Source organism: Eretmochelys imbricata, chromosome 12, assembly GCF_965152235.1.
Source record: "Eretmochelys imbricata isolate rEreImb1 chromosome 12, rEreImb1.hap1, whole genome shotgun sequence".
In the NCBI taxonomy this organism is placed as follows: Eukaryota; Metazoa; Chordata; order Testudines; family Cheloniidae; genus Eretmochelys; species Eretmochelys imbricata.
In genome coordinates, this window is record NC_135583.1 from 36,418,240 (window position 1) to 36,445,368 (window position 27,129).

General features: G+C 45.3%; 1 protein-coding gene across 3 annotated transcripts; it reads left to right on the forward strand.

Annotated features, from left to right (window-relative positions):
• Positions 1–801: 801 nt before the first annotated feature.
• On the forward strand, positions 802–25,556 carry MTHFSD (methenyltetrahydrofolate synthetase domain containing). Of its 3 annotated transcripts, none has more exons than XM_077831348.1 (8): positions 802–873; positions 1,441–1,544; positions 3,026–3,139; positions 4,152–4,265; positions 7,431–7,521; positions 8,230–8,342; positions 9,065–9,190; positions 23,299–25,556. In XM_077831348.1, exons 1-8 carry the CDS (start codon positions 846–848, stop codon positions 23,818–23,820), a joined length of 1,212 nt encoding a protein of 403 aa, XP_077687474.1. In that variant the 5' UTR covers positions 802–845; the 3' UTR covers positions 23,821–25,556. The 3 variants fall into 3 exon arrangements, with proteins under 3 accessions (XP_077687474.1, XP_077687473.1, XP_077687475.1); XM_077831347.1 differs by lacking the exon at positions 3,026–3,139 and adding an exon at positions 3,190–3,303; XM_077831349.1 differs by lacking the exons at positions 3,026–3,139; positions 7,431–7,521; positions 8,230–8,342 and adding an exon at positions 3,190–3,303.
• The last annotated feature ends 1,573 nt before the right edge of the window (positions 25,557–27,129 follow it).

Below are 27,129 nucleotides of genomic sequence, written 5' to 3' on the forward strand. Positions count from 1 at the left end.
AACTTTTAAAATCTAATTATTTGCTCTCATGTTGGACAATGGCAATGAGTGATGCCAGCTTCTTTTGTCGTTTCACTTTCCCCACTTCGTATTGCTGACTCCAGGGCTTCATCCGCTGCAGGGGATGTTCAGGGAGTGTCTCTGTTTGTCTTTACCACAACTGCTTGGGAGTGGATTCCTTGCCCGGGGTTTAGTGTTTCTAAGAGCTCCCTGTGACGCTCTTTCCATTGGGCATCTCGCAAATCCCCAGCTTTAGGCAAGGACATTTTGGACCCCGTTGGAGACACGCAGAGGTGCAGAAACTAGAGTGCCACAGTGCCGCACCCCCTGGCTTGAAGTGGTTTCCATTATATCCAGGGTTTACAGTTTGGTTCAATGGCGCTCAGCCCTCCCCCCCGCCCCGCACATTGTCCCAGCCGCCCTGGAGACACCCCAGGGCCAGGGGCTTGAGCAGGGGGGTAGCATCACAAAAAGAAACCCTCCTCTTTTGCTGCCTGCCCTTGTGCAAGTCCCTTCAGCGCGGGTTCGCCTCCCACCCAGGCTGTGAGCTCTGCGGGGCGGGGGCTGGCTCTCCGGGATGGGGGTGTTGTACAGCGCCGCGCACTGGCAGGGGGCGGGTTCCTAGCGCCGCTGCAACCATCAGACGCGTCGGTTATTGCTTCGGGGGAAGGGCGGGGCGCTTCGCTGGAGAGCCAAGCCAGCCCCACCGTCGGCGTGTCGGCCTGTCTGCTTGAGGGTTTCTTGTCCTCTCCCGGCCGCCGTAGTCCCAGCAGACACGTGGGGCCGCCAGCTGATGGGCACAGGAGGGGGGCAGGCACACGCGGCGCCTCCCGCGGGCGGGGGGCATGGAGGCGGGGGTGCGGCTGAGCACTGGTGGGAACTGCCGGGAGTCCCCGGGCGGGGGGGGGGCTCACACTGGGGTGCTTGGAGGGGGCGATACCCCAGGGTGTGGGGGGGAGAGGGGTGACCAGATGTCCCATTTTGGGGGACTTTTTCTTACATAGGTGCCTATTGCCCCCACCCGCTGTCCCGTTTTTTCACAGTTGCTATCTGGTCACCCTGGGTGGGGTGGGGGGCGATATCCCAGGGCCCTGGAGGCTAGACAAGGAGGAAATGGGTGCCCCCATATTGAAAAGGAGAAATTGTGCTGGGGGAGCCCACATTCCCACATTGATGGTGGAGGTCAGACCAGGGGGTGCAAAGCTTCCCAGCACCCTAATGCATAGAGCACTTTGTGCATTTCAACAATCTTCCTTCCCCGTGGAAATAACTGACGTAGCTGAGATGTGCAAGGGTACTTTCACGGTGGCTGTCCGGTGTGTCCTCAACACTGTTACAGTGAAACTCTAACCTTTATCTCACTGTCCCAGCACAATGCTGTATTTTCTATTAATTCAGCCTTGCCTTGCTTTGATTCTGCTCCTTTTTGCCTTTTGTAAGGTGTCTCCAAATGGGATATCCGGGAGAAGATCTGGGACTACATGGAAGCAAATAACCTGGCTGATTTCCCAAGACCAGTGCATCACCGGATCCCCAATTTCAAGGTATTGTGGTTTCTCAGAAACGAACAATATACATTCCTGTCTTATGCCAAACTAAACGTTCTCTTGGCTGGAATCCACTTCTTTTTTAAGGGTATGTTGCATTTATGAAATGCAAATGGGTTATTCTGGTGCATATCAGAAAATGTTTGTTAATCATGCATCCCAACAGTCTGCACAATTAGTGAATAACCATAGCAGATGGGATGGACTGGGGAAAAAACCATCAGAATAATAATTGGCAAATATAACTGAAAAACTTGAGCGGTTTTGTACAGTTCATATTCCTGTATACTGAATGGGATAATAATATCTCGCTCTTATATAATGGTTTTTATCAATAGATTTCAAAATGCTTTACAAAGGAGGTCAGTATCATGACCCCATTTTACAGAAGGGGAAACTGAGGCATCAAGTTGCCCTGCCCCAGGTCCTCCAGCAAGCCAGTGGTGGGGACAAGAATAGAATCCAGGTCCCCTGAGTCCCAGTCCAGTGCTCTCTCCCCTAGGCCACACTGTCTATAATGTGCTGCTGAAATAGGGTTGTGTAAATGATGGCAGCCAGAGGTATGTAGCGGTAACTGGGCAGCGGTGGCTGAGCCATATTTTCGGCATAGGGAAGCTGCAGCCATAATGCTCCCTGGTCACCAGGCAGGGAGAAACGAGAGTGTGGTCAGAAGTGGCACTTCACTGTAAAATATAGGATATCCAGCACTAGCATCAAAATGCACAAGCGTACGGGGCTATGGCCGTTCTATCAGCCTGCCCAGTGACTTGCTGTTTTGATGTGCGGTCATTCTCACGGAGCGAGGGCTGTAGCATTTTGTCTGCTTCCAGTGTGGGTGTACTGAGTGGGAGAAAGCTCTTTCCATCCCCTAGTGTATCTGCACGGTGGATTTGGCCACTAAACATTCAGAGCTGTATTACAACTCTGGCTACAGTTCTACTTGGGGAATAAATAGGTGTAGTGAGCCCCCCGGGCTGCCTCGCATGGGCTATCACTATCATGGGTAGCAGCACAAGGGGGAGAACGGCTGCCACCAAGCCACTACTTCCTCTCCCAGGCAGGTGGATGGAGAATGAGTGGGCAGCGGATGAACCCAAAGCACCAGCCTGTGCAGGTGAGTTCGTGCAGAGGGGGAAGCAACTTCCCCAGGAAGAGGGCTGGTGTGGCTTTACTTCCTCCTGAAACAAGGGGACTGAGGCACAATTCAGTCCCTGCTCTGCTTCTGGGGCAGCATCACTGGCTCTAGTAGTCCGTTGAGTTGTGGGTACCCAACGAGTCCCATGAGGCACTAGGATTTTAGTCTGAGTGCTTATGAGTATTTGAGATGTCACCGATTTCGCATGAAGTTCTTAGTCCAGCAGGTCAGTGTTAAAAGTAGGGAATTAAATTGCCTTGCTTGATGGAAGGTGGGAGTTGCCTGTCTCAGATTTGGAAGGTTGTGAACAGTCTGATGACATGCCGCTGTCTTATGAAAACAGGGTGCTTCGCATGCTGCCAGTAGGCTCCCAGGTTTACAGGAATTCAAAACTGCCAAGACCATTAAAGTAAATCCCGATGCTCCCCAGAAGACTGCTCGCTTTCTAACACTGGAAGTAAGTGACTGTATTCCTTTTCCTTTTTAATTACTGTTCCATTGATGCAGGGGTCTCACCAGGCTTGCCATGCTGTCCGAGAGCTTGACATGTTCAACAGAACAAGTGAGGTTAAAGTGGACCCTGACAAACCACTAGAAGGAGTTCGGCTTGTGACCTTACAGGTAATTGAACCTCCCCTGAGTGAAGGTGATGCAACCCCAAGTGCTTGAGCAGACCACTTTGTCCAAGGGTTCTTGGCATTTATGTGACACCAGCCACATGACAGCTTTACAAATAAGTCTTATTGCCACTTGTACAAATGGAGAAACTGAGGCACGCGGCAAGTCTGTGGGAGAGCTTGGAATAGAACTCAGGAAAACCCAGCCCTAGATACTTTCCCTCCTGCATACACTACCTGGTACATGACACTTTTCACAGCAGAATGAAAGTATTCTCTGTATAGCCGTAAGTCTTCAGGGTACAGCTACTATAATAGCTGTGGGATAAAAATGCCTCTCAAAAAGCCCCCGTGACTTTCTGTCATGTCATGATACAGATTTGCAAACTCCTAAATAAATAAAAAATCCAGGTTGAATTGCATCCATAATATTAATGTAACATCTCTCAATGTGCCCTATTTCACATTGACTGTCTGGGATCAGCCCATGACAGAAACTAGACTCTTCCACTGTCATCATTGAGCATGATCTTACATTTAGATTAGTTCGTCCAATGTCTTGTTCATCTTCAAAATAAATAATCTTCTCTATTATTAATTATTAATTATTATTATTATTATTATTAATTATTAATCTCTCTGTCATTGTCTTGCTTATTAGACAGGATTCATTTGCAAGTATTAAGAATTATTTATTTATACAAATGGTAATTCTGTATTTTTGCCCAGAGGAGCATTGGTCTTTGTGCTCAAACACATGACAGTAAAGGATTTTTTTAATATATATTTAAAGAAAAATAAGCCTGTCCCCTAATTCTGGAGTGTAACTGTTCATGGTTTCTGTTATCACAGGCAAGGAAAACCTTGTTGGTTCCAACACCGCGACTGAGAACTGGGCTGTTTAATAAGATTGTCCCACCACCAGGAGCAACTAAAGAGATACTGAGAATATGTGCAACCTCTCAAGTAGGTATCAGAAGTGTGGGGAACTATTTCAGAAGAGCGGAGCAGTGGCCTTTATAGTTAAGATTCTGGACTGAGGCTAGGGAGATCTTCACTGTGTAGCCTTGGACAAACCGTTACATCTTTGCGTGCCTCTGCTCCTGCTCTGCAAGAACAGGGATGATAATATTTCATTTCTATCTTGTGTCTTTAGATTGTATATTGCTCAGCGGTGGGCTAGCTCTTGCTAGATGAATGTGTAATGAGTGCAGTGGGGCCCCAATCCCCAGATGCAACCATAGCACAAATGACAAGTGAAAAGGCGAACCAAACTTTGTTGTTGAGATTCGGAAAAGGAGGGTGAACATTTTTACTCTTGTTATTTTTCACTTTTATGCATTCCTCCACTCCCTGTTTGGGCCTGGGACTAGAAATATTGAAATAACACACACAAGACTATACTTACGATAACACCAGCCTCACCAGAAGCAGGGCGTTTCAGGCCTGTTACCAGATAGCTGGCACTCACAGGATTTTGGCCTTTGCTTTGCCTCCCCAAAAAGCGTGGATAAGCTTGAAATAAGCATCAACTTTTTGCGTATTCCTCTGAACCATACAACTGTTTAGAGCTGCACCATCGCTTTGCTCTTTGTTGTTTTGGATTTTCGATTTTTTTTTTTTTAAAACTAAAATTGAAGTGGTGCAGAAATATTCATTCTCAGTGGCTTTATTTACCTGGATCACTGCAAGAAAGTTTCAGAGGCTGTATTTACACACTTTAAAACCTCAGAGTCTGATGCATATTGTTTCTGCCTTCCCTTGTGCAGGTGAACTTTCGTGCTTAAAAACCTAGAGGGGGAGAGTATTTAATGTGTTTAACTTGTTGCTTAATCTGGGTAATAAAACGTTTATGGTGGTTCATACTTTTTTGGAGGGGGAAGGAAGGGGCAGATCTTTTACCCTTTTTGACTCTTAAAGAAATGAACGAAAAGCATCCACATTTAACTAATTTCTGTCACTCAGCTGATGTGCGGAAAAAGGCAATTGGAGTGAATCATTTTTTGTTGTAAACTGTAAAGTGGTGCTTTGCTGCCCCCTACTGTAAAAATGTCATATTCCATAGCTGAGTGAGTATGCCAGAGAATCCTGTATTATATTATCTATTTCTAGTATTTAAAACAAAAACAGCATTTTTTCAATTAATTGGCCAACCACAGCTAGAGGTGAGGAAAGGAATAAAATTGAAAGATATTAATCCAAACATAGACTCCTACATATAATTTGGGGACTGAAAATGTGTGAAACTCTAAAGTGAGCTTCCCGGTTAACAGTTCTCTTAACACTGTTATTTTATTCAAACTGTTAAGAGTTGGAATTTGTACCCTATGTCATTCAAAAGATAGCTTTCTCTTGACCTGCTGCTTGATCTCATATCTGACCTATGCCCTTTCAATCACGTCAGTGCTATTTTTCAGGCAGATCTGTGCTAGTCGTAATGTGTCTCATGCACCTTGCATCCACAAAGTACAGTACAAAAAATCCTCACCATGCCTCTGGGAGATAGGCAAGTAAATATTATTGTCTCCCATTTTATGGATGAAGAATCTCGGCCACAAAGAGCTGGTCTTCACTGGCCTTATTTTATTCTAGGCTGTAAACGTTTGTTTTTTATTGTGGGTGTCAACCTAACATAAAGAAGAAAGGTTTGTCCCCTGGATCAGATGAGTGAGGAGTGTTCGCCTTATCCTTTACAAACATGTGAATTACCTTGAGTTCATCTTGAAGTAAAAACATCTAACAAAGACAAAACTGAAGAAGTGAAACCCCCACATTGTGAGTGCCTTCCATTTTTGGGTGTCCAGGTGGAGACACATTGGCTCTGATTTTCAGAGAGGCTGAGTATCTACAGCTCCAGAAATCTGTCTTGAACAAATGCTGTAGAGGGGGAAGGGGGAAAAAACGCAGTTCATTACGTTTGGCGGTAACATGTACCTCCATACCCTAGGCTCTGAAGTAGAAGGGCTTTCTTCAGGTAGCTCAGCTTGACATCATTACATCGGAGATGATGCAGACATCAAAATGTGACAAGGAAGGAAAGTTCAGGAGAAAGTGTGAGTCATACTGGAGCATGCATTGAGGGATAACTGGTGTGTAGAGACAGTCTGTCTAGTGGCTCATGCATAAGACAGGTAGCCAGGTGATCCAGATTCTATCCTTGGCTCTGCTACAGACAGGCTTCTTGTATGACCTGGGAAAAATAATTTAGAGTTTGTCTACACATGAAAGTTAATCCAGAATAAGGTAATGTGTGAATTGAAAGCAAATTATCTATTCCTGATTAACTCTGGCCTACTCTACACTTAAAAATTAGATTGACCTGGCTTTGTCATTCAGGGCTGTGAACAGCTTCACTCCTGAGAGCTGTAGTTACGTGGACCTAATCCCCGATGGCGGAATAATTGTTCTGTTGACCTGGCTGCTGATGGATTAACTACGTTGACTGAAAACTTCCTTCTGCCGACAGAGGAAGTATCCACGCTATGGTGCCAAAGCATAGATGCAGCACCATAGTTGTGCCATTGTAGCATAGACATGCCCTATGTGTGTGGACATTCTTATTCCACATTAGTTAAAGCCATTTCTACATCTGCACACATAGTTAATCAGGAATAAATCCCCATGTAGACAAGCCTGTAATGTCTCTAAACTTCAGCCGTCCCATTTGTAAACCAAAGTTAACACTTCCCTATTTCACAGATGTATTGTGAGGATTAATTTGTTCACAATTTTTAACGCGCTTTGCGATCCTTCTGTGACTGGAGCGATGCATTACTTTTACGTGCCATCTGCCAAGATTTTCAAAAATAGGGGCCTGACGTTAGGCTTCAAATATAAATTTAGGCTGCTCAGTAACTAGCTGGGTTTTCCGAAGCTGAAAAGCCACAGCTTCTACTGAAGTATGCCAAAGGCATCAACATTTTAGTAGAAATGTATTGCAGAATTCTAACGCTTTGGATCCTTGGAGAATAACTTCCCAGACTTCTGATATTTGGCTGTGTATAAGAAGGGACATTTCAGAGCTTGGTTATTTATTTGGTTTGAGCAAAAGAGGCTTGGTTATTTTTGATGGTGATGCTATCTTACTGAATTGGAAGTGAAACACCCTTAAAATCATGTTTTTCTTCTTAGGGGGTAAAGGATTACAGTGTGCCTATAGGTCTGGATGCAAAAGTCCAAGTGGACCTGGTTGTTGTAGGATCGGTGGCTGTTTCTGAAAAAGGTAGGGGTAAAGGTTGTTAGACACGTTAGAGTTGGGGAGGTTTGGGGGATAGGAGGATATCGATTTCTCTGTCTTATATTTAAGGGTAATCCCTTTGCACGTGAGGCGTTAGGGGTCTCACTCCAACTTCTGAAGGCTGGTGTCTACATTACAACAATGCCATCGCTATTCGTTCCCTCTGCTGGCAGTCTGATAGTGGAGTTACGCCCGCCAATGTGTTGTCTGTGCACAGTGAGCCTTCAACAGGGTTCTTCTGGGTGCGTTGCGTTTTCAGTTGAACAGTCATGAGAGCAGATCTTCTCTGCCTGTAGAGATGGTTCCTCCAAGACAAAGCAGAGGCCTGTTGGGTGAGGGGGGGCAGCATAAAGGTCTTAGACTGCAGCTGCCCATTCTCCACTATTCGGGGGGTGACCTCGGTGTGGCAGTTGTCAGCGCAAGACCTTTCATCAGCATTACGTCCTCTTGCAAAAAAAAAAAAGACAATCCTCTCTTTGTGAAGCCTAAGCTGTCTTCTTCATACTTGGGTTAACTGGTACCGACTCCTGAATCCAGCCTGGTGCAGATGGGCTCTCAGAATATCACTGTGTGCTTGATTCATGTGCCAGACATCTGTTGCCTTTTTACAAGCATTCCACTTAATTATTGTCCTCTTTTGCACTCTGCTGCCCTCCAGTGTTAACTAGCTCACTTTTGATTTGTACATTTTAGGTTGGAGAATTGGGAAAGGGGAAGGTTTTGCAGATATGGAATATGCAATGATGGTGTCAATGGGCGCCATCAGAGAGGACACCCCGGTTGTTACTGTCGTGCATGACTGCCAGGTGAGCTGAAGAACCCACTCTGAAGGCACGTCTGCAACCATTCAATACCTTGCATTATAGGCGTGTATAGGCGTGTATAGGCAGCCACGATTAGAACTGGATGGAATTTTTTGGACAAATTATTTGCCCAAAAATGCAGTTTCAGGATGAGCGAAACTATTTGCAAATTCAGGACAAATTCGGCTGAATAAAAAATGAAGTGTGGGGCGGAGGGGGAGTCAAAGTCAAAACGGTTCGTTTCAACCTTTTCAGAAGGAGACATTTCAACTTTTCATTTCAAACCAACATTTTGTTTCGGAAATCTAGCTTGATGCCTTTAGAAAATTAAAATAAGGTAAAAAGGACTCCCAAACAAAGCAAAAAACAAAACAAAAATACTGTTTTGGTTCTAATGAAACACTGTTTTTTCAGTTTCTTATTTTGTCAAGGAAAACCCCCCAAAATTTCAGCTTTGGATCAACCTCAAATGAAATTTTCAGTTCAGTCCCTGAACTGAAAAAATCAAGTAGTTACTCCAGTTGTAACAGTTAAGTAGATGCAGAGCAGGACTGACTTGTGTCTAGATCTGGGGTTGTTTCAGTGTAATCTACTTATCTTGTCATCTTAAGTGAAAGATTTTTGGTATCTGGGAAGCTGTCTGGAGTGAGACTTTCCATGCGAAGTCACAGTTCTGGTGGGGTTGTTTTAAATACTTACCAAATTTCTCTTCCCTCTGGTTGTAGGTGGTTGACATTGCAGAAGAGCTGCTTGATGACCATGATTTAACTGTGGATTACATCCTCACTCCAACAAGAACCATTAAAACAGGCTGCAAACGACCAAAACCACAAGGAATAATATGGCATAAGGTAGGTTACTTCTGCTAAAGATGACTTATTGATACCAAATCCTTGCTTCTGAAGCTAATGATGTACCTTCTCCTTCTGTACATCATTAATCCTTCTGGAATGTGTATCCTCTGAATATCTATGAAAACTGCATCTCCAACTAACAAACACTGTATATAGCCAATGTGAACATTCCCGTGGCCTCTTGATGGTGGTGGTGATATAAAAACAAGTAAACAAAGTGGAATCAGGTTGCCGTCTGTTGCATTAGCAACACTAGGAAGGGACGTGTTTGGAAAATGGAAATAGGCAAAGACATGTTGTTTTCAGCTGTCTCTGTGGTTGTTGTAAATGATAGTGGCAAAAACGAGACATGCATTTGAAAGTGAGGTGTCCTATCCTGTGGATTTCAGGTTGCACCATACAGGAACAGATTCTCAGATGACTTAAATTGTCCTAGGTCTGCTGAAGTCAGTAAAGCTGTGACAACTGACAGCAGCTCAGGATCTGCCCCACAAAGTTTGCCTTGCCTCTTGAATACTCATTGAAGTTGATTCTGTTCCTTTTCATGAGACAATACAGCAGGGAGAGCTTAATGCTGTAAATTCAGAGTGGAATGTCTGCCAGTCCATCTTTGCAGGAAAAGTAAGTGTATGTTTTATGAATTAGTGGTAGGGATGTTGGTTTTTGCTTTGCTGCACAGTGGTTAGGTGTGGGATTTATTTTAAAATAATATATAGATCGAGCTTGTTGAATGGTGCAGAAAGGGATTTCTAAATACTTCCATGCACCAGCATGATGAATCCACGCTGCTGGAGTTATGTTGGTTGGTTGCTCGCTCATCTGGATGATCACCACTTCTTTTCACAGAGATGGTCACAAATCCAAACAGGTTCACAAATGTTCACATGAATGATTTTGTCTAAAAGTTCAGATTGGAAAGGGCTTTATTTATAATCTGATTTTTATTGTTTTCTTCTTTAAGTCATCTGACCTGGAGAAGAGCTCTGTGTTGCCTTGAAAGCTTGCATCTCTCACCAACAGAAGTTGGTCCAATAAAAGATATTACCTCACCCAGCTTGTCTTTCTCAAGTCATCCAGTCAGGCAGCAGAAATAACACCGTATGACTTAAGTGACAATTTGCACACTACAGCTAATGAGTAGCAAATTGTTGTTTGCATAAACTATCCAGGAAATACTTGTAAGAAATTAGTACTTTTGTAGAAGCCAGGATCATTTGGCAAACACCGCAAACAGAAGACAGGGCTAAACTTGTAAAGTAACTTAGCTGCAACAAATAACTCCAACAATTCTATTTATTTTTCTATCCCGGGGGAGTATTCTAACCTGGTTGTGGGTGCGTTAAGGAGAGCTCCTTCTGTGTTAGTGCATTTCATAATTGAAATATTTCACATGGAGATTTTATTATACTCAAGCTCATTTAAAGGAATTGTTTGAAGTCCCAGATCTTGTGCCCCATCCATCTTGCTAGCATGGCTTTGATCACGTTCTCCCTTCGTGTCGGAATTCAGCCTCAATAAATTACCTTGCTAGCATTTCTCTCCACTTCCCTTTACAAGCTAAATCCGCAAAGGTCTGGAGAAGACAAAATCTCTTGAAAAGTCCTTTAATCTTTGTGCTGCTTTTGACACTCTCACAGATGAGGTTGGTCTCTAGCTAACCTGTGTATCAAAATGGATGTGGTCTTTGCATTTTTTCTCTTTTCTTCACTTATCAGAGAGAGATTAAAGACCAGTCATATAACAGCGCTTGGGACAAAGGGTTACCAGCACTTAAGGCACTTCCATCTGTTCACATTTGTAACTTGATCAGACATATTTGACCAAAGCATACTTCTCCTATGCTGTGTCAGAAACCATTTTATTTTCAGTGGTGGTGTTCACACTTGGGTGTGATTACCTGTTTTCCCATCACTGCTTGATTTGACTTTATTCATTACTGTTTGTGTCTCTTCTCTCATGCGTTCAGCATGGACTGTATAGTTTTCACCACAAAATAACATACATCTATTAGGAATGTTTTCAGTAGAATGGCAATTAGTGCCTGATGCAAAGCCCGGGGAAGTCAGCAGAAAGACTCTCATTGACGTCAGTGGGCTTTGGATCAGGGCCTAATTCCACCAAGACGAGGGCCGAAATTTTCAAAGCTGGTGCTTGACTTTAGGCTTCTTGTCCATATTTGGGCACCTAAATGAAAGTGACCTGATTTTCAAAGGTGTTGAGCTCCCACAGCTCTCAGAGAGATTTTGGAGTGCTCGTTTTCTCTGAAAATCAGGCCATTTTTAAGGCTCACTTTCTCAGGGGACTGAACACCCTTCTCCCATTGACTCCCCACCTCCCAGGAGCTCTCAGCATCTTGCAGGAAACAGCCAGTATTTAGGAACCTAAATTTTAATAAGGACCCAACCTTGATAGTTTTAACCAGAGTCCTTGTCCTGAAACACTAACAACTGAGGTCAGATGGACTTGAAATGACACAGGAAAATATTGCATTGGACATGGGGATGGCAGGACAAGAAGAGACTTCGGAATGAAAAGGAAGATATTGAAGATGTACTGTACCGAAATTCTACTGCTTGTGTAGTTGTACCACCTACGATTCAGTGGCAGGAATATTACCCTTCCCTAACACATCATCAGTACTTGCACTATTAAGACATGAATGAGGACCAAGATCAGGGTGGGGAGAGGACTCTTCAGATTTCTGTTCCTCAGCATGGTAACAACCATCCATGTTTCTGATACGGCTAAAGAACTAAAAGGACAACAGATTTCCGGGCTGTTAATTCATTGGGAACAAAGTAGCATGCGTACTTGTTTTTGTTACCTTGTCATTATGGGCGTTTCCCTGTGAATAACTGCTACACACAATGTCTCAGAGCTGGGAGGTCCAGTTAATCTGCAGGTCTTAAAACTACAGGATTTTGTTGTGGCTATTTAAGAGTTTGTCCATAGGCTCATGACTCCCAGTCCTACATCCTTTTCTCCTCCTTCAAATCCTGGCTTTGCCATTGCATTCCTGTATCTCTGAGCAAAAATAAATTAGCCAAGAGGTAGTGGATAAAAGACTCAACTTCTAAACAGGATGTTTTGTCAATGGAATGTAGTTTAAGTGTATTTAGTAAGGGATGTCTGTTAGATGTGTAAATTGCCTTGTAACAAAAGTTACCCTTCAGAAACATGGCTTGCTCAAGCAAAGACAACAATGGCTTAAGGGTTTATATAAAGTAGGGTATTCCTGCTTGCAAACACTAGGCTGCTGCTAAGCATTGCCCTGGGAGATGTGCTTAATTTGGTGAAAAGAAAAGGAGTACTTGTGGCACCTTAGAGACTAACCAATTTATTTGAGCATAAGCTTTCGTGAGCTACAGTGTAACTCAAATAAATTGGTTAGTCTCTAAGGTGCCACAAGTACTCCTTTTCTTTTTGCTGTTACAGACTAACACAGCTGCTACTCTGAAACCTTAATTTGGTGAGAAGCTATTAGGCTAGTAGCCATTAGCAAACACACTCCGTTTTCAGCATTCATACACTGTGCATGCCCTTAAAATTGAGAGGCAGGATGAGAAGTGTACGTGTCAAACAAGGCACACCACAAAAATAAAAGCTAAATGCAGTCATCAAACAGGTTTCAGGTTTGCTTACCACTTTGATTATAGGCAAATGGAGGAAAAAGTAATGATTCAGATCCTCATCTGGTGTAAATTGGCATTGCTCCATGAACCAATTGCTCCAATTTATACCAGCTGAATACCTGGCCCGACAGAATTTTCACCACAAGCTGCGTTCTACAACACGATTTGTGGTTGTGGCCAAGATATTTGTTGTAATGAAGAGAAATGTGTTCCATGCACATTTTCAACAAGGAAAACGTAACAAAATGCTGGGAATGGTATCAGAGAAATGATCTTTCAATGTCTTTGAAAGACTTTTGGATCCTTTAGTCCAGTGGTTCTCAAAGCCAGTCCGCCGCTTGTTCAAGGAAAGCCCCTGGCGAGCCAGACCGGTTTGTTTACCTGCCGCATCCGCAGGTTTGGCCAATCACGGCTCCCACTGGCCGCAGTTCGCCGCTGCAGGCCAATGGAGACTGCGGGAAGCGGCGCGGGCCAAGGGACGTGCTGGCCGCTCTTCCCACAGCCCCCATTGGCCTGGAGCGGCAAACCGTGGCCAGTGGGGGCCGTGATCGACTGAACCTGCGGATGCGGCAGGTAAACAAACCGGCCCAGCCCGCCAGGAGCTTTCCCTGAACAAGTGGCGGACCGGCTTTGAGAACCACTGCTTTAGTCGTGCCTGACAGCATACAATAGGTACAATATAGCTCAATTCTCCTCCACTTACACCAGTTTAACACTAATATAGCATTATTTACTTCAAAGAAGCCACTTCTGACTTGTACCAGTGTAAGTGTAAACAGAACCAGCTCTACACTGTGGTGTGTATAGTGTTAAGTGCAGCAGTAACTTCTTATCTGTCTCTGACAGACGCCGGTGTTAACTGTGTCCACATATCTATTCAGGGGACACCATCATAGGGCCTAATCACATCAGCCATGACATCAGAGGCTTGTTCATCTGCACGTCTCCCACTGTGATCTATGCCATCATATGCCGGCAATGCCCCTCTGCCACGTACATTGGCCAAACCGGACAGTCTCTACACAGTAGAATAAATGGACACAAATCAGATGTCAAGAATTTATAACATTCAAAAACCAGTCGGAGAACACTTCAGTCTCTCTGGTCGCTCGATTACAGACCTAAAAGTGACAATTCTTCAACAAAAAGACTTCAAAAACAGACTCCAATGAGAGACTGCCGAATTGGAATTAATTTGCAAACTGGACACAATTAACTTAGGCTTGAATAGAGACTGGGAGTGGATGGGTCATTACACAAAGTAAAACTATTTCCCCATGTTTAATTCCCCCCCTTCCCCCCACTGTTCCTCACACGTTCTTGTCAACTGCTAGAAATGGCCCACCTTGATTATCACTACAAAAGGGTTTCCCCTCTAGCCCCCTCCTGCTGGTAATAGCGCCCCTTACCTGATCATTCTAGTTACAGTGTGTATGGTAACACCCATTGTTTCATGTTCTCTGTATATATAAATCTCCCCACTGTATTTTCCACTGAATGCATCTGATGAAGTGAGCTGTAGCTCATGAAAGCTTATGCGCAAATAAATTGGTTAGTCTCTAAGGTGCCACAAGTCCTCCTTTTCTTTTTGTGGATACAGACTAACAGGGCTGCTACTCTGATTCAGGTGCTTACATGGGAGCTGAGCCCTCTTGAAAACTTGGCAACTCAGTTAGATGCCACAATGGGAGCTGTTGGCTCTTTTGCAGAGCTAGCCCGGTGCCTCCGAGGAGAACCCTAAATGCATGCGGTAACGCACTTTGCCCGGTAGCAGCTGTGATCTGAGAATAGGTATTTGTCAGTCTTTGTCACAGTTCTTTGCATTTTACTTTAAGAAAAAAACAGCACAAAATAACCAGAGGAATTAATATAATTATATATATTTGGGGTGGTGGAAGGAGAGATGAGAATAGTTAGTGTAAAATAACAGCAATTTCATTCTTTTTTTTAAAAAATAGAAAAGATTTGGAACGTCTTTGTGCTTGTGTTGAGAGTTTGAGAGGGAACCTTTGTCTACACTACGCACCTTTTAGCCGCTGCAGCTATGCTGCTAAAAGGCGTGCAGTGTAACTGCTGTTTGTCAGCGGGAAAGTTGGAGCTCTCCTGCTGACAAAACCGTCCACCCCCAACGAGCAGCGGCAGCTTTGTCAGCAGGAGAGCGCTCCAGTTCACACCAGTGCTTTTCATCGGTAAAACTTTTGTCGTTCGGGGAGGCTGTGTTTTTTTAACACTCCTGAACGACAAAAGTTTTGCCGATGAAGTTCCAGTGTAGACAAAGCCGAACAGAAACAGCAAAAGAGTTCCTGCCAAAGAAACAAATTGTGGGGGTGAAGAGGGGAACCTTGGTATAAGGTTGGGGGCAAGAGGGAATGTAGCTGAGGGCAGAAATAGCCATACGATATGTGACAGCCTGTTTCTGAACCAGAAATAGACAGTAATGTCAAATAGGCACATTGTACAAAGTCTTTCCCGCACCAACCGCCTATCACTGGGAAGCTATGCTATAAAGGATGGGCCAGATTCTGATCCCAGTGGCACTGGTGTAACTCTATCAGCACCAATATAAAGGTCCAATCCTGCACCATTAAAGTCGATGAGCATTTTGCCATTTGCTACAGTGGTGAAGGATGGAACCTAAATGAGATAAAAAAAAACAGGTACTTGTAGCACCTTAGAGACTAACAAATTTATTTGAGCGTAAGCTTTATGAGATCAGACTCTAGTTGAAGAACTTAACGTGTAAGGCTTTGGACAACACTTAGGTACCTTGCTGAGCCAATGAAATGGCTAGAAATTGCTACTTGCCCTGCTACAATTGCTGTGTGGTTCACTAATGTCCTTTGCTGAGTGTGTTTTGGAATAGCATCCACAGCTATCAGTTGTGTGGGTTTCTTTGTATCAGTCACCTTTGCTTCCTTTTCTCCTCTGCTAGATGCTAGCAGGTTTTGCGACCTCCAAAAGGGGAAGGGGTGGGGTATTGCTTGGTGCTAACATTCTTTCTATTTTCTAGTACCTTCAGAGGAATCTGCTTGGGCAGTTAGGGCCATATCTACAAAGGTATTTAGGTGCCTAAAATTCCATATAGGAATCTAATCATATTAGGTGCTTTTGAAAATTCCACTAAACCCTTAACTCCCATTGGAGTTCAGTGGCAGTTTGGGCACCAATTCATTTAATAGGCTTAGCTGCATCTTTAGGCACCTAATTCCTTTGTAAATCTGGCTCTTTGTAAAATTTACTGCTGGGGGAATTCTGTGCCAAAAAAATAAAAATTCTGCACACAATATTTTAAAATTCTGCATATTTTATTTGTCAAAATAACACCATATAATCATGCCAGTTTCACTTATTTTGGTAATTTATTTCAAAATATCTGTCAACAAATATGTCTGTAACAATACAGACAACAAAAAAGATTCAGAAAATGTTTTTTGACAAATAGATTCTTTACTAGGCATATTTATACAGAACTTTGAGTAATAAATCATTTAAACTACAATATAAAAATCTATTTCTTGCACCCCTCCAAAGCAGTGCAAGGGTAACGGAGGAGCTGAGGGAGAGAGAAGTAATTGCTGGGAAGTGAACGTGGAGGGTTGTTGGGTGTGGGTGGGAGAAGTATGGAACAGGTTTTTTGGGGGCAGGGAGGGATTGTTAAAGAGTTGGGGAGCCTCCCCCATGCAGACCCTGGGAGAGGCTAGGGGTCAGTCAATCAGTCAGGCACATCTGCTCCTGTCCCCATCTAGCCCTGCACCCCCACTCAGCCACCCCCACCATGCCCCTTGCATCCCGTCTCCTCATCCTCATGTGTCCCTGCACCCCCACTCAGCCACCCTCATCCCCATGGGGCCTTGCTTCCCCATATGGCCCTGCACTCACTGCCTCCCATCCACATGTCTCTGCATGCTCACTCCCATTCAGCCCCCGCTCCCGTCTGTGACCTCCCTCCCAGGAGCCATGTGTATCCTGCTCTGTCTCCCCTCCCTCCCCTCCCCCTGCACGTCCTGTGCCTCCTCACCTGGCACCACAGACAGGGTGTTGTGAGAAATGCAGTCTCTGCTCTCTCCTTATCGGCTGCTGACTGCTCTGAGCAGTGGGCTGGCTGCCTCTGTTCTGGTGCCATAGCAGAACAGGTGGGCGAAAGGCATAACTGCAGAGCCTCTCAGGCAGCATGTATTTTCTGCAGGAGGAAAAAAAAAATCTGCTAGACATATGCATTCTGCGTGCGCGCAGTGGCAGGGAATTCCCCCAGCAGTAAAAAGTGCATCTATAGACTAAAGTAATGATGAGTCCCAAATGTGAGCTGCGGAAGTACATTCTCTGTAGAGACACTAGCAGGCTGCCCGGCTGCCCTCCCCCCTAACTGTGCCCTCACATTGTGTGCAAGTGTTTGGACATTTTGTGGATGCACGTGAATGATACAATGTGTGTCTGCAGCAAGGCTGTGTCTGTGCCATTGCTTTAAACCCATGTAAACTTTTAATGCACGCTGAACACAGGCAGTTCGCTAACGGTATATCTACACTGCCAACCAACTGGGCTCTTACCTGGGTTGTAGCCTTAACACCCCTACTATTCACACAGAAAAACCTCTGACCCAGGTTGGGAGGTGCTTTAGGTCCAAGCGAGCTTGCCCAGGTGGGGTGGTGAGGTAGAACCAGGCTCTGCTTTTACTTAGACTGGGCCCCTCTCCCTTTGCAGTGTAGACACAGGCGGGCCTCCAGTGCCCTTCCCACAGTTCCCCGAAAGACAGACGTGTTCTCCCCTGAGTGACAGGGAAAGAAACCTAGAGCATCTCAGCCCGAAGAACCATGGGTTATGCAGATGCATGGGTCAGTGCGGAAACAGGGCACAGTAGGGCTCTGTAGTGACATTCTCCAGGGATGCGCACAGTGACGTGCCACTCAGGTTGGCTGCGAAGTGGAGACACAACCTAAGACTATGCCCCTGCTTCCCCCCCTCCCCCATGCAGAGAGATCTCAGAGCCTTTTGCATAGGTGAATAAATTATCACCATTTTACAGAGGGGGGAATCCTAGCCAGAAGGAGATTAAATGACTTACCCAGACCACCTACCGAGCCAGTGGCTATCCGAGTAGAGGTTACACCCACAGACGAACAGCACAAGAAGCAGGGTATTTCCCTGCAGAGCCCGGGGGGTGGGGGGGGGGCATCCTCAGGCACACGCAGCGGTGCGGCTGCAGAGCTGCTCCTTGTAGATTACTTCATCCCGATGGCCCAAGGCGCCGCCATCTTGAAGAAAGGACTGGCCAGCCTGTACTGTGAGGGATTGCTGGATCTTATTCCTATCCCTCTCCTGGGCAGCTCTTCCTGTCCAAACCAGCCCCATGTGCGGTGTGGCAGGCAGGGCCAGATTAAAGCATTTGGGGGGCCCCCGCAGTATGGAACTTGGGAGGCCCCCATCTTCCTTAAGCTAGCCAGATCCCGTCAGCTTGACCCCTTCCCCCACCAGGCATCCTCCACACACACCAATCTAACCCCTCTGGCCTCTGAACCCCTACACCGGCCCCCCTCCCAGGAGCCACAGTCCGCTAGCCACAGTCTCCTTCCAGGTTCCAAGGAGCCTCTGCCTTCCCCACCCCAGTCCCCGCTCCTTACTCCTCCCTGCTGGTGAACCTGGGTCCGTCCTGCTTTCTGGCACCAAGGGGGGCAGGAGCCATCGTGTCAGCATGTTGAGGCCCTGGCATGTGGAGTGGGACCCGGATGTCATGCCGGCAGCGGTCCCAGTGGCTGTGTGACCTGGGCACCGTAACAGAAGCCGCCACGGGCAGCCCCATGTGTTCACACAGCAACAGTTGGCAGTTGCATGATGCTGGGGCTGGGGGTTCGGTTCACATGTAACTTGAACATTACAAGAGCGCGGGGGAGGGAAGGCACCTTACAACCAGCGAGGCAGGAGTAAAATTGGCCAGGCCTGTTAAAATCTGGCCAGGTGGCAACCCTAGGCCCAAACCTGGTCAGAGGGCCGCTTGAGCTTGGGGACTCTGTGCAAGTACACTGAGTGCACCTTGGTTAATCCGGTCCTGATGACAGGTGGATCTTTGCGAAGCTGAATTTACACTACTAATGAAGTACCTCCCTCCCCCTGTATACAGCTCCCTTCCTCCTCCACCCACACGTCAGAACCGCACTGGCCCTGCTTCCGGGGGACCATTGTGGCTTTGAACGTGGCGCCTGGATTTGCCACAGAATGTCACTGTGCTCTGTGCTGCCTGTTTAAATGCACATCTTTAAATGGCTCCATTTACCGGGGTGCTGGCTGGCATGCCAGAGACCCCTACTAGAATGAGCTGGTTCTGTTCAATGGGAAACTCCCAGCAGCCCATCTGTCAAGTCACAGACACCGGACTGGAGCAGGTGTCTCTAAGTGCGTGGTGGACTGTCAGGATTATGTTGAAGGAGATTTGTCTGGGCAGTCATCATGTCAGCAACTTCCTGCCTTCCTCAGGCTTCTAAAGGGGAAGGGAAATTTCCCCTTCTGAGCTGCTTTTCCATAAATCAGTGCTTGTAATAAAGAGGCCACCCATGAGCAGAATATAACCATCAAATTTGTGTTCTCTGGCAGAAAATCTGATTTAGCTGGATATTGGCACATCTGCCCTGTTAGCCTTACTGCAGTGGAGGGTTCGTACTTGCTGGAAGATCAGGATTATCAGTTAGTTTTCAAGGAAGCTTTGGATAATAGCTGAATTTTTTGGCAGGGTCTTGGATAGTTCTGCCGCGGCCCATGGAAGCAAAATTCAGGATAGTTTCATCACGCTCTGACTCCAGCCATGCCCGCACATGGCATTAATCTGGCATGGTTAAGGCTCACGATGGGGGATGGGGTTGCAGCCGCAGTGAACGTGTCCGGTAACTGCCACTATGCAGTTTGCCTGCACTTAAAAGGTGTCAGACGCCCAGAGCATACAAGCCATTATGCAGAGCAGGGGTGTGCACAGGAATAAAAATGTGGTTGCTTTTGGAGGGGCACTTTCTGTGCCCCCCACCTATGGCCGGAGCAGCTCACTCTCCCCTGGCAGCTGGAGGAGCTGGTTCCGGGAGCTGGCTGTCTTCCTGTCCCACACACACCCATTCCTGGAGGAGCTGGTTCTCCCTGCCGCAGCCCCGGGGCTGGAGGAGCTGGCTCTCCTGCTTCCCCTTCCCCATGGCACTGGTGGAGCTCACTTTCCCTCCCGGCAGCCGAAGGAGCTGAATCTTCCCCCGCAGGCCCAGAGCCAGAGGAGCTGGCATCTCCCGCCCCTGCCCAACGCCGGAGAAGTTCACTCTCCCTGCCCCGGAGCAGTTCTGTGCCCCCCCGCCCCTTGCGGGGGGGTGACTATGCCCCTGCTTCCTCCCTCCCCCACGCAGAGAGATCTCAGAGCCCTTTGCATAGGTGAATAAATTATCACCATTTTACAGAGGGGGGAATCCTAGCCAGAAGGAGATTACATGACTTACCCAGACCACCTACCAAGCCAGTGGCCATCCGAGTAGAACCCAAGTCTCAGTTCTGTGCTTTAACCACTAGATGAGGCTGGGAAATTAGTGCCCATGTCCAACCAGGAAATGGATAGTTTGGAGGAGGAGACTGTCCTCGGATTCCCTCCACTTCCAGACAAATGCTCAGATAAATTGGTTAGTCTCTAAGGTGCCACATTTCTTTTTAGACAAATCACTGCAGCCCTTGAGACAAAAGTAGCTTTTGCATGATTCTAATTAGCAACACATTGTCCTACCGCAGAAGAGTTCTTTGGTATTTTACAACCGAGCAAGCAACTTATGTCCCTTCTCCTCCCTAGCTGCCCAGCCGCTTTACAAATGGGTTTGTTGGATGCATACACTGAAACCCCAAACTGCCTCTTCTTTTTTCTTTTTCTTTTTTTTTTTTTTGGTGGGGGAGTTAGGAAATGTTGGTTGTACTCCCTTGGAAGTGACCAGCAAGACTCCCGTAGGATTAGGACTACATCTTTTGGGCAGATTGGGTTGCCCTGCTCCCATTGTGGGCATGAAACGGGCAGCGGAAGGAGGGTGGTTCTTTGGGATCGGCAGGGGTGGGGGAGTAGTAGGACGTGAGGAGCCATTGTTGGGTCTGGATCTCCAGGAGGAAGGCTGGTTTGTGGGGCAGGACAGGGTGGATTTTCAGCTATGAGCACTTGTCTCATCTATCCTAGATGAGTTTGTCACCGGTGTATCTCAGTGTGAGATCTACTGGTGCAAGAGGGAAGCTGTAGGCAGTACTCTATAGTGTCTATTGTACCAAGCTATAGGTACTGCAGCCCCCAGCCCCTGCAGTCACATGGTGAATTCAGAATCCCTGGAAACAAAGAGAAGCTTGAAAACCTGACCCAAGTGTAACTGGTGCCTCCTGGACTCTGCAGTCAGCCTGAAGCAATAACTCCAAGAGATATGAACTGCCCCATTTAATGTTAACTCTGAAATCTGCTGCCCCCCCCCCCCCCCCCCCCGCCACACACACACAAGGAGAGCTCGGGCCACGTCAGAGCTGGGGGCTGGTCCTGGCGGCCGGCAGGGAAGTCTCCCTTGGCTCTGGATTGTTTTAATTCGGTCTTGTCCGTAGAGTGTCTTGAAGGGCCTGGGAATTGTTTGCCCACCCCAGCGCCCATCCCATGTACGCAGGCCGTGTGAAGAGGTGAGGGTTTGCCCTTGGTACTGTTGATCTTTCTAAAGATTGGGGATGTATGTTTTGAGCGAAGTTTGACTTTTGGATGAAAGAAACTGTACAGTTGCTTCGTAATAGGCTGGGCTTGTTTCTGGGTACAGGAGTGATTAGTTCCAGGAGTGTAGAAAAATGTTTTCCCCTGTTTGGTTTAATTAGCGTAGAGCTTGCGTTTCCCATGGAAACTTGACAGAGGACAACAAATGTTCCTAATTGTTGGCCAGGAAAAACAAAGGAAGATGGCTTCAGCCATTGGTCGAATGTCATATGGCCCGGCCCAGGGGAAGATGCTGTCAGTTTCAGCAGTCTGAAAGTACTTGGCAGAGAAAAACGCCTCTCTCCAAGAATCAGCAGAGTTATAATTCATCAAAATATGAAAATGGCATCTACCTTTCAGAGTGCTGCTGCTCCCATGGCTGCTATGGAAACATGTACATCTCTGAACTGCCAGCTTGGGTTTGCTTTTAGACGAATTACGGTGCAGTAAAAAAAGTTTGCTTGTTAAGGGCCCAATTCCAGCACCTTTTACTCTCGACCGATGTGGGGCCAGAATGGAGGAAGCCTCTGTTTTAAACTAATTGTTCTCATTCTATCACTGGGTTGTATATGAACTATTAGGCCAAAATAAGAGGAAACCAGGCCTAACTTTTGGTCTGAGCCTGAAAGTAAAACTCTTTGAGGTTTACAAACCTGAAATCCTGCAGAGGCATGCGCAAACCCTGGAGAGACCTCTGCTGAATTGCCACCCCTATACCCTAGATGGGCCCTGATGCCCCACCTGCTCTCATCTACCACCAGCAACTTCTTGGCAGCTGGCTGGCCCCTTTTCCCTTGTAGATCACTGAGGTGAAGTCGACAAGGTGAAGTCGCCCTGGCACCCCACTAATTTCAGCGGGCAAGGTAAACATCTTGCTTGTGTCTGCAAGCTCATCAACAGCCAAGCAAACAATGCTCCTTCTCCTTCCAGCTACTGCAATGGCTTTGCTACATTTCAGAGGCTGAGAGCCCCACCATGTTATACAGTAATTAGGGAGTTCTTGAGTTTCCTGTAAGTCATGGGCTGTAGCCTGGGCCCTTTCATGGCCCAGACTGGTAGCATTCAGCCGTGAGAATAGGAGTCTTTCCTGGACCACTGCTGATGAGGCTTATGATAACTGGGGTGTGATGGAGAGAGAGCAGGCCTCTTTCTAAAGACCAGCTGCCCCTAAAGATCCTGGCAAGATAGGAGAAGACCAACCCCACCCCATTGACTTTGAGTGGCCTCGTGTGTTTTGCTCTCCCTATCCCTCTCAGAGTGTAACAGAAAGGGGGATGTGCCTGTGATGGTGAGAAATGATGTAAGGGAGATTTTGGGGACAGGGACAGGCGACTTGTCAGAGAAAAACATTAATACACTTTTGGCCAATTTCCACCAGGGAAGCATGGTAGATTTTAACACACATAAAATACGTCATATGCAGAATCTTGTATTGATGCAACATTAAAGTTGCAAATCCAAACATGCACAAGTCAGCAAATTCAGAAGTCCATTAGCTCTGGGTTGGTTGGTTATTTTCTGCTGGATCCGCAATGTGCAGCCTGCATAGTGACTAGTGTTTTTTGTTGCCCTGCCACGTATATTTATGGAGTACTGTCAGAAGTCAGCCCCACAGTTAGTAAAGTTTGTTGAATGCACTGGGCACTTTGAAGGATGATGACAAAATAAGATCAGAGTCTGATCTGACCGTATATGTTGGGTTAATTAAAAAAAAAACACCACCACCCTCAAACTTGTTTCTGTTTTAATTTTTTTAGATTAGCTACGAGATGCTGGAAAGAATCCCAATCCTAAAGAACCTTCGCTACAGAGAGAAGCAGGCAGGCAAAGATGTTATCCTGAAAGACGAACATCCAGACTTTCCAAATGCCAGGAAACCAGAAGACTCCGATGAAAATGCCAAGACTGGAAATACAAAACTCCAAACTGAGTCTACCTTGGCCCAAGTTGGACATTGTCACATTGGAAATGATTCTTTAAATACCAAATCAGAGACACATGGTGCACTCACCACTGTCTATGTAGGTAATATACCTCCAGGCACAAGAGTGAGTGAGTTAAAAAGTGCTTTAAGAGAATTCCATGCATCCCCGGTGCGGCTCAGTTGGCAGGGAGCACAGTGCAGAGCTTTTCTTGATTACACGGATAAAACGACTGCTGAGCGTGTTGTATCCTCTTTGAAAGGCTTAAGCCTCAGGGGTCAGACATTGCGAGTTGAGATGGCCAAGAACCAGAGAAACAAAGGGCAAGTAGAAATCAATGGACAGAGAAACAAATAAGAATAGAAAAAATAGCTATCTCTTCATTGCTCAGCAAGAATCCAGCCTAGTTTTTCAAGGATCTCAGCACAGTCTCTAACTCTGTGGACTAAGCATTGTCAAACAATAGAATTTAAAAGCCAGTTTTTCCAGCACATTAGGCAGGCGATTTGCTGACTGTTTCTACAAATGTTCATGCAAATCAAGTATTTGCCTATGCAGATGACAAATTGGCCCTTTCTGCATACAGTTACTCAGTTTATGTCTTCAGGTCCCAGCAGTTGTGGTGCACTAGACAGGTGTGTCGTGCACACATACACATTTGTTTGCACACATGCCCTGTTTGAAAAACTGCCCCGAGGAATCGATGTGCCCACAATTCTAGCCAGGTGCCTATATGCTGTCATCGGTGCTGGCAGTGAATTGTACCTGCACAGCTGTGCACACACGTTTAGAGGTGAGCTTTTGAAAAATCTAGTCTGTGGGATGCAGCGCTTCCCAGACAGGACCCAATCCTGTGAGGTGCTGAGGACAGCTGGCTAGGAAAAATCACCCCCCGCCCCACCACACACACGAAAAAAGGCGTTTTGAGGTTTGCAACAAAATGTTGTGACAAATAGAAAAAAAATTCACAGAAATGTTTTGTTGAAAAGCAATTTTTCAATGCCGTTTGATGGATTGTGATTTGTGAGGGAGGGGAGGTGTTTGTTTTGGTTTGCATTGTTCTTGGTGTTTTTTTACCATCTCTCCCGCTGAGCATCCTCAGTACCTGTTGACTTCATCTGAAACTGACAGCAGTGAGCACCCCACAGGGTCCCTCTCTTAACTCACTCTCAAGTTTGTACATTTTATTCTGGTCTGGGAAATAAGATGAATATCAGTTTTCTTTCCGGCTATTTTGGGTGCCTTTTTCATGGTTAGATTGGTATGTGGTATGTAATTATTTTCAAGACAATGGGCCTGATTCTTCTCTCACTGCTGCTGATGTAAAGTACGCATAACTCTGACGTGAATAGAGTTATATTAGCATAAAACAGATGTAAGGGAGAGACGATTCAGGGCCTCTACTGCAAAGACTGGTGGAAACTGATTAGGCATAAAGTTATTTGAAAATTTACCAAGGTATCAACACAGTGTATTCATTCTGTGCCTTCTCATTACCATTACAGCATTGCAGTCTTCCTTTGTAACCAGGATGCCAGATGTTGATATGGGTTTGAGTACAGAGTGCTACAGGAAAGTTTTCCTGACAGGGAGGTGCTAGCTTGTATATGCATACACACACATGCTTTTACAGAATAAAGCAGAATTATGATTTATTTAGTATGGCTTTTATTTTTTAAAGTTCCTTATTCTTGAAAAACAAGTTGAAATTTGGCTGAACTATCCTTTCTAAACAGAAGCACTTTGCAATTGATCCTGGGCAAAAAGTCAAAATAAGCTTCTAAATGGATATTTTCTTTTTTTAAGTATAGGAGTTGGAAACATTTTTCTTAGCCAGAGGGTATTACTAAGTATATTTTAAGCAGATTATTATGCTTCAAGTGGGGAAGACCTTTCATGCAGTATTAAAGAAAACGTTCTCAAAGCTGTCTGTGTGAGAGCTCAAAGAAAGCATTGCTTTAACTTTTTGCAGGGAAAACAAAGGAGAGACTTCTGAAGAAATAAAATTATGCTCTCAAGTGATGACTGTTCCTCAAACTCCAAATTATTGTCAATGCCGCTCAGGGTGAATTAAAGCTAAAATATGCAAAGCACTTCTCTTTGCTTTTTTGCATGGGCAGTTGTGCATTTAAAATATAAGGGGAAGGGGGGCTGTGTAACAATTTGCAAACATGTTCATTGCATAATTAGTTTAAAGAAGATCTGAAAAGCAAACTAAAAATAATCCAGTATCACTTCTTTCCAAAATCACTGGCAATTATGTGATGGTCTATACCTGTACATCTTCACTGATGCCAATGGGGTTATATGAGTCTAAAAACAGCATAATTAGATAAACAAAGGTAATGGCATGACCTGGGTAATTACAGGCCCGTCAGCTTGATATTGTTCCTATGCAAGATAATGGAGTGGCTGATATGAGACTCGATTAATAAGGAATTAAAGGAGGATAATGTAATTAAAGCAAATCAACGAGCATTTATGAAAAATAGACCCAGTCAAATTAACTCAATGCCTTTTTTAAAATGTCTTACACAGTTAGTTGATAAAGATGATAGTGTTTATGTAATATACTTAGACTTCTGTAAGTATTTGACTTGATACCGCACAACATTTTGATTAAAAAAACCTAGAACAATATAAAATTAACATGGCCCACATTAAATGGATGAAAAATTGGCTAACCGATAAGTCTCAAAATGTGACTGTACATGGGGAATCGTCAGCAAGAGAGTGTTTCCAGAGGGGTCCCACAGGGATTGGTTCTTTGATAAAAATGTTAAATAGCGTAGAGCAATGACCTAGAAGTAAACATAAAATCATCATCGATAAAAGTTTGCAGATGACACAAAAACTGGGAGAGAGGTAAATAATAAAGTGGACAAGTCACTAATTCAAAGCAAGTTGGATTGCTTGTTAAACTGGGTGCAAGCAAATAATACGTTTTAATATGGCTAACTGTAAACATATACATCTAGGAACAAAGAATGTAGAGGGACTGTATCCTGGGAACCAGTTACTCTGAAAAAGATTTTGGGGTTGTGGTGGATAATCAGATGAACATGAGCTCCCAGTGTCACGCTGGCCAGAACAGCTAATTTGACCCTGGGATGCAAAAACAGGGGAATCTCAAGGAGGAGTAGAGAGATTATTTAACCTCTATATTTGGCACTGGTGCAACCGCTGATGGAATACTCTGTCCAGTTTTGATGCCCACAGTTTAAGAAGGATATTGATAAATTGGAGAGATTTCAGAGAAGAGCCACGAGAATGATTAAAGGATTAGAAAAAATGCCTTATAGTTCGGGCCCTATCAAATTCATGGCCATGAAAAATGCATCACAGGCCATGAAATCTGGTCTTTGGTCTTTTATGTGCTTTTACCCTATTCTATACAGATTTCACAGGGGAGACCAGCGTTTCTCAAAGTTGGGGTCCCCACCCAAAAGGAAATTGCAGGGGGGGGGTTGCAAGGTTATTTTAGGGGGTCCCAGTATTGCCATTAATTTTTACCTGATTAATATTTGAAAAGTAAGTCGTCTTCCCAACACCCGCTCTCTCACCTCAATTTTCCATGCTGTATTTCTGATTTTGACTTGGCCACTTGAATTTGTGGTTACTCCTCACTCTACCTCATTTTCTTTCCTAAAATTTGAAGGTAATAAA